The sequence below is a fragment of the Lingula anatina genome, chromosome 5 (assembly GCF_051362555.1).
Source record: "Lingula anatina isolate TDL-2025a chromosome 5, LinAna3.0, whole genome shotgun sequence".
NCBI lineage: Eukaryota > Metazoa > Brachiopoda > Lingulata > Lingulida > Lingulidae > Lingula > Lingula anatina.
The window spans coordinates 4,810,954-4,818,484 of NC_141771.1; the positions used below are offsets into that span (position 1 = coordinate 4,810,954).

Here is a 7,531-nt window from a genome sequence, read left to right on the forward strand (position 1 = left end):
GTACAGAAACGAGTAAGCTGACAGAATTTATCCATAGTTATTCTTCTGTTTGTTTTCGCTTAAGTTCCGTAGAATCATAGTCTGTTGCACATCAGTACAGATTTATCACGTTTTGCGAATGGCTTTGGTATTGCTTTCTAAGGCAACAATGCATAGAGCTTCACGCTGATTGTTAAAAGTTAAGCCAATAATACTCGTGTTCTCGTTTTCTATGACGTCACAAAGTGACTACACACAAGTTTCAGACAATCTGGGAAGGACCTCGTTGGCTGAAAAAATGCACAATACGCGCGTGTTTCAATTTCCACGCGCGTTTAGCACAACTCACTCACTTGTACAAGCTCCTACTCTCCTGTAGTTATTACAGGTCGTCTTGTTGACCAGAGCGTTACATCCAGTGACAGCAGTGTGAAGGAAACACGTATTGAAGGCCACGTTCCAGTCGGCGGCGATACAGGTAGACATGCTGTCACAGGCGGTGGTGCAGGAAGTGGCTGAGGTGTAGTTGGCCCCCGGGAGCTGGACGCCGTTGGGGATGTGGGCGCCCATTGTCACTGTGTACATCTGTGCCACTGAAACAAAACAAGGGGAGATGTTCATAGATTCAGGAGGTGGAAACGAGCCACTACCACTTGTTTGGTTGTTGACAACCTCATGGGTATTTGAGTTATGTAAGAACCGAGTAGTGGTAATTTGGTACGAAATGTCTACAAGCTGTACCCTGACTTGTTCTTTATCTTTTAATTTGACCGTTTGAGCGGAATGCACCTACGGTTTTGTGAACACTGACACAGCGAAACAGAGATAATACATACACATCCAGTGGTCGAAATATTCCGTCATTTTATCTAAATTTCAGAGCTACGTGTAGCGTTAGGAAGACGATGTTCACTTACTGAACGTAGGCGGCATGGTTAGTGTGGTAGGCGTCACTGTAGATGGCGGTATTGTCGCTGAAAGTATTAAACACTATAGTTTAACAGACGTACGATATAAAAGACTGGCAGTGTGAGAGGAAGGATGTGACAGGGGTGGGGGGAGGGAGGTGGGGGGGGGCTGGCAAGGTTGATTATTGTAAGTTCTAAGTTTCGAGTTTAATGCTTTCGGGTGACAATCAATCAACGTTAACAACATCCATTCCAATATTCTTTCAAAGTTTAATAACCCTATACAGTTCACAAGCTTTAGAATGCTGCATAGATTTTTTGGTCAACCCTGAAAATTTGTCCTACCGGGTAAAGATACATTGGATTTGTACGGGTAAATACTTACTTACATAAACAACGCTATTACATGCAAATATCTCTATTTAAAAAGCAAGTCGCCAAATGCATAACAGTACAAATCTCACAAACGTTCCCTTGATATCATGATATCATTATCATTATTATTAGATAAAAGAATACTTACAAATAGGTGTGGTTGCTGAAAAACAGAGGAAGATAAGATTTAACAGTATACAAATTGCACGTCAAGTAGTTTATGAATAGTTGAATCGACCAAGTGCTAATGACGTACGTACAAGGCAGAGTTAAGAGACTGATTACCATGCTGGAACTATAAAGTATTACAAAAATAGTCCAATGGCGCGTGACTTGAACGTTCCGCGATCACGTGATCAGTTCACCGTGTCATAGTTATAAAGAACAATTATTTCTTTGAGAGATTAATCGCATTTTTTTCAATTGAAGATAGGCATGTTGCGTTTATATTATCAGGTAGCACATTTTGATGAAAAAAATAAAAAGTTAAAGTTTGATTTTTAGAAGAAATACAGAAGCATTCTATACGAGAACGTATGTGAACGTTCGCGCCAAAAACGTGTACGGTATACAGCAGTTCAACTTTGTAAATGTTTAAACAGAAAATACATGAGTTTGGCGTATTACTCCTTTATGTTATTTCAAGATTAATAGCGTTGTTAAAAATTTAAATTTAAGTTATTTGAAAAAGCAATATCTGAACACCAAGACGGCTTGAACACGTGACACAGGACATATTACAGTATAATGGGCACAAAACACATGTATTCTAAAAATAAGTAAATTTAAAGGGATGCTTTGGCAAACAAAACCAACCAACGATGAATAGGTTTGAAAAGTGATACGACGCAACTGATAGAAGGGGTCGTAAAAGGGTCTTAGTTTAGGCACCCGCGGTGCTTGTAAGTGCGCATGCGTGGCAATATCGTTTCACAGCGGGCGTAACGAAACTAAGGTCCGCGTAAAAGTCCGCCTTTCATACAGTTAAAATGGTTAGGGTTAGCCTGACCTAAGTGGGTCAAAATCTAGGGCGAGGCTCACCTGTACAAATGAATGGGAAGCGAACTCTTTCATGAGGGACTCTCCGTCACGTTACAGTGGCAGTCAGCTATTAATATACTTACTGACGCAGTTATACTGTATCATCAGAACCGGAGACGAGTCAGCCATACACCCTGCGAAGCCAATAGGAATAGTCATCGCTGCCGTTTGTAAGGTATTAATGCTGTTCATTACATTACACGTCCCGGCATTATTGTTGCAAATCGACTGTACTATAGGGAAAATATTGGGTTCCGTACAAGCCGGGGGATTGCCCATGTTTGGCAGGCAGACTTGAGACCCCACGACCCGACCATATGTGGCAGAAGCGATGGAGACGATTCCCGTGGCGCATGTCAGCGTCTCCATGTTGCCGAAACACGTGGTGGTGTTGGCTCCGGGGGCAGTGTCTGACAATGAGAAAGACAATGAGATCAAAGACATGTAGTTGACGGTCTCCATATATCTTTTTGGTAAGCTTCAAGTATGGGACGTGGAATGAAAAACAAAATACCTCATAATTAACTGCCAATATCTTAACGAACTATTTAGGTCTGCTGGATTGAGTCACATGGTAGCCGTCTGATACTTACTGCAGACTGCACATCTGACAGTGATGGCGTTCAAGTTGGTGACAGCTGCGTTACACCCAGTGGCCGAGAAGTGGGTGCGGCACATCAAGGTCGCTGTGTCAAAGGTGATGGCAATGCAGCTGGACCCGCAGTTAGCGGCGCAGGACTGCAGCGTTCTGGCCTGCGGTACCGTCGTCCCTCCCATCAGTTCCATATTCAGCATGCTCGTTCCAAATTTAGCTGGCAAACCTGTGCCCACTGAACAAAATATAATGGGGTTAAGCGCCAAACATGAATGGAGTTGAAGAGCAAAAGATTTATTTTAGGAACTATTTTTAAATTGGTGCTATGTCCAATATAACGCCACCACTACTGGTAGAATCTGCTGTTTGAAGAAAAATGCTACGTTCAAATGTCAACCCCAAGACCTAGCTTTTCAGTCCACACCGAGATAGAAAAATAGAAGTGATCATGAGATTAAAAAAGTAGTGCACTTACATAAAGAGGGGCTTTGCATCCTCTTCAACGTTTCGGGTCATAACAATCTCTTCCCCCTACTTTATTACTATTATTTTGCATTCTCTTGTTCTTTACATTTACATTGGATAAAGAAAAAATAAATAAAACATCGATTATTATTATAAAGATCGGCTCTTCTCTGAACGTTTTTACCACTAATCTGGCCTCTGGCAGCAAATGCCCCCCCCCCCCCCAACCCCACGCACACAAACAGAAATCACGCGATTAACTGCGGGACACGAAAGAAACACACCTGTGTCCTTCACTTAACCAAATTTGTTTCACAAGGAACTGTCATACCTAGAGAGGTCGCGAGAGAAATTATCCGCTAAGAAGTTACCTGGGCAGGCTACCCTGTATACCACCCCTGCCGAAGAAGGCACCAAGGGCGTCATACAGACAGCGGTCATTGTCATGAGTAAGAAACATCTGGTACTGGCAGTGGAGCTGTAGTCGAAGCTGATGCCGAAACAGCCCGTAGAACATGCTGCCACACATGCCGTGATGTTGTTGGCGGAGTTGGCCATACCCCCCGGGATGGTGAACCCGGCATCTTGAGTGTCGAACTTCGCGGGGATGGAACCAGGAGGCATAAACGCTGGAAGGGGAAATCAAATAAGTTCTGTTTTTTATACCGCATTACGTTATATACATTTAAGCGCGACTGACAATACCTTTGGTGAAATTTTACAATGGACGGCTGCTCATTGTTGTCCAAGGTACAGACTGACTGTTGATGCTTTCAGAAAGGGGAATTAGACGTAAAAATTTCATTTGTTGGTGTTTATATTCTTAAAGAATTTAATCAGGTATAGAGGAAAGTGTATGCCACAATGTCTGTAATATTGAATGTTGAAATATTTTGTGTTTTATTTTATATTATATTCGTATGGTATCTGAATCTTACAGACCATTCCCACAGATATTTAGATCGATCTACCCCCCGGGAAGTCTCACTAGATTGCTGTCAGCTAAACCGGCTTCAATGTCTGTCCCAACTCCTAAAAGCTGTAAGGGGGTAATTAAGGCAATAAAAACTCTTCCTTTGAGATTCAAAATTCCGCAAGAAATACATTGTAAACAACGCATGGAAATATATTCTCTTGCATTTTACCACTAAAACGGCCGTTCTTGTAGTAAAACTAAAATCTGTGCTTGTCATTGGGACATTCGGTGCCTTTCTTCCCGGTCGTTAAGGCATCCGTTGCCAATGACGTTAGGGTGTCACGCGGAATCTCGCGTTCATACGAGACCAAAATAACTTCTGGCGCCAAACGCCTGATGCAAATACGCAAACGTAAGACGGGAGTTTTTGTACAGTGCGTCGGATAACGAAAAGCCCAGAATTGCACACATTGTAGATATAAATGCATTTTGAGCAATAAGACGAATATAGCTTATAAATCTTATATTATTGTTATATAATGTTGTTGTTTTCTGCTTTTCCCGCGGTTTTGAGTAGGTCACCAGAAACTATCGCTCGATATCGCGTGACAATGCAAAGTCAGAGAGGGCTCCGTCAGTTAAAATCTCTTAAGAGATTTTGACAAAAAACCAAACGTTTAGGAAAAAACCTGGACTAACTTTGAATGCAGGAATGGGGTCGCTAACCATTGGTAAGTACAGGAAAATTGCCGTTTACTCCAGGAAAATCGAATTTATGGCAAAAAAGAAGAGTTATTATGGCTTTAACTTTTGCGCGCGCTCGGCTCCCGGAAGCTGACAGCAATTTAGCGTGAGTTAGGTCGATCCAGATGGGTCAATCTAAATCTGTGGGAACCCAGTCTTAGAATGGTACACAATCCCAACAATAAATACAAAACAGTTTTGGTGTATGATGGATTTAACTAACTGATTGACTGTATTTACGCAACGAAACATCATGTTGTCGACTTGCATTCTATAGTATTTCAATTATGTTTATGGACGGGAAACCGGTTGATAAAGACGACTTCGATGTCTGCGAACCTGAAATGATTGCAGGCAAACTTCAAGATAGACACAACTGACGTCATCGAGTATGTCTGATTAGGCTTTCTGAAACAAGAGCATATATTGGGACAGTGTAGAGGTATAGTATAGAATGAGACTTACGACACAAATCGAGCCTTACGACTTCAAATGTTGCTGTAGCATCTACGATAAGAGGTCTCAGACAGGCGATAGGGGCCTGGTACAGCGTGCACGTGGGGCCCACGGTGGTAAAATCAAAGGCGGCGCACCCCGGCATGTTCATGCATGCAGTCCTGCACGCTGCTATATCGGCGGCTGCGACCGTCATTCCTTGTAACCCCAGCCGTCGACCTGAAATGAGACAAAAATTGTGTGAAGACGGATTCGACGCATTATTGAGCAGGTCATCTGTGAATATATGACATTCATGAAAAACGGAAAATGTGATGTTTGTTCAGGTGGAACGGGAATCGAAATCAAGCTAATCAGCCGGTTATTGTTTTACCGTTACAATAATTTCTTTTTTCATTGTTAACAGAGCTACAAATGAAATATCGGCTTGTATAACTTATTATTTTCTTTATATTCTTTATATTTCTTTTATCTTTATATATTATTTTATATTATATTTCTTAATATAAAAGAAAAGCTTACAATTGGAAGAAAATCTGAATTTGACATATAACAATTGAAGACATGGAGTAAAACACAATGCTTATGTTTTAATTTTCTCTAAAACAACGACATTCCAAAATCGACTAATATTAACTCAAATTATTGTTTTTCTTTTTATCAAGAGCTTGTAAAATATGTGGGTATTTCCTCCAATATTTCTGTGACTGTCAGCCACCATCATCAGGGAGTAAATGACTAATATTAATATCGTTAAGGCGTCCTATTTCATATTCTGCTTTTCAAGAAGAATATGCAATTACATTTCGTGAAAGGAAAATCATGGTGTCACTGTGAAATCTATCGTAGTCACCGGACGCAATCGCTTCTTCCAGTTTTAAGTTGTTAAATAATGTTGCATTTGTCTTATTTTACTTAAAACCACGTGAACATTGAGTGTTTGACTGGTTTCGCACCAGTTTAGACACCAGTACAATTTCAGCTGTATAAAAATAAAATGGATTGATCTCAGTAAATATATATATATTTAAAAACTGATAACGCTTGTCATTTTTACATTTGAAGAATTTTTACATTTAAATAAATAAATAAATAACTTACCAGCCTGTGCATCACATTGCGAGATTCTGGACAATACCATCAGCAATGAAAACAAGTTGCAATAACTTAGCAGACGAGAGACGCCGCCCATGGTCGTCGGTAAACCTGTCGTCTGCGCGCTGCTCTCGCAAACGAAAGAATGGTAAAATATCGAAATCAGCACCGCTTAAAAAGTCATAAACATCAGCGGACATTATTCATGAAATGTAAAACAAATGCAAGACAAGCAAGTCAAAGAAAACAATAAAATTTTAGAATTCCTGCATTTCTTAACAGAGCTGGAAGCAAATCCGGTATTTAGTTTATTCGCCATGCAATTTTCTCTCCTCATTTGGGAATTTTGGAAAAAATGACAAAAAGATAAGTTTGATCGCATGCAGTTTGCCAATTGTCTTGTTTATTTATTTATTTTCTATATATTTATTTATGCCCCAAAAACGAAATTCTGGCCCTCAAAGTAAGGGAAATGGGCATTAAAAATTATTTCCGACATTTTGACCTAAGACAAGGCCCAGTACAGGCCTCGGAGGGGCGGTCGGTTTGTTCCTTTCACATTCCATATTTTATATCTGCCTGCGAGGAACACATATCTTCAATGAAATTTATTTGTTTTATTATCCCCTCTGGTGATCGAGTTAAGTATAATGAGATTTTATCGTTCAACTCAGTTATGAAAAGCATTAAAAGACATTAACACTGTGTTGCCGTTAAAGAGATTTTTCATCCTATGAACTGATAGTAAATAGTAGCAATTAAAACTAGAAACGCATTAAATAGCAAAGACAACTTGATGAACTTTAGAATCTTTTTAACAAGGCAAAACCACTGCTACTGTTCGGGACCCGAGGGAAAGTGGCCTATCACTAAATATGATATCCTTTTTTTCTCCGTACATATTGATGACTAGAAATAAGCGAACCTCAATGTCCGACTACCACTACCGTTTTTGTA

The 7,531-nt window shown here is 40.3% G+C and overlaps 2 protein-coding genes across 3 annotated transcripts in view; both read right to left on the reverse strand.

The window, feature by feature from the left end:
• LOC106176998 (uncharacterized) overlaps positions 1-999 on the reverse strand; it is a 4,473-nt gene extending 3,474 nt beyond the window's left edge. Inside the window, exons 1-2 of one of the 2 annotated variants that reach the window (XM_013559610.2) lie at positions 897-999; positions 333-572 (exon numbers count right to left, since the gene is read on the reverse strand). In XM_013559610.2, the coding sequence (XP_013415064.2) occupies positions 333-572; positions 897-912 (256 nt within the window). In that variant the 5' untranslated portion in view covers positions 913-999. Of the gene's footprint in view, positions 1-332; positions 573-815 lie in introns of both variants that reach the window. The other variant, XM_087013959.1, reaches the window with a different exon arrangement.
• A 1,150-nt stretch (positions 1,000-2,149) lies between these two features.
• LOC106177799 (uncharacterized) lies at positions 2,150-6,728 on the reverse strand. The gene is made up of 5 exons (XM_087013960.1): positions 6,581-6,728; positions 5,489-5,698; positions 3,735-3,992; positions 2,897-3,133; positions 2,150-2,713 (listed from the first exon to the last, which is right to left on the reverse strand). The coding sequence occupies exons 1-5, from the start codon at positions 6,669-6,671 to the stop codon at positions 2,367-2,369; spliced, it is 1,143 nt and encodes a 380-aa protein (XP_086870086.1). The 5' UTR covers positions 6,672-6,728; the 3' UTR covers positions 2,150-2,366.
• Positions 6,729-7,531: the final 803 nt, after the last annotated feature.

What these genes read in the sequence shown, in the direction of transcription:
- LOC106177799 (XM_087013960.1), bottom strand. Translation starts at nt 6,671, where the DNA reads ATGGGCGGCGTCTCTCGTCTGCTAAGTTATTGCAACTTGTTTTCATTG. An exon ending in GCAATGTGATGCACAGGCTG is followed by an intron (nt 5,699 to 6,580) that starts GTAAGTTATTTA and finishes GTCTCATTTCAG; the next exon opens with GTCGACGGCTGGGGTTACAA. An exon ending in CGTAAGGCTCGATTTGTGTC is followed by an intron (nt 3,993 to 5,488) that starts GTAAGTCTCATT and finishes TTCCCCTTCCAG; the next exon opens with CGTTTATGCCTCCTGGTTCC.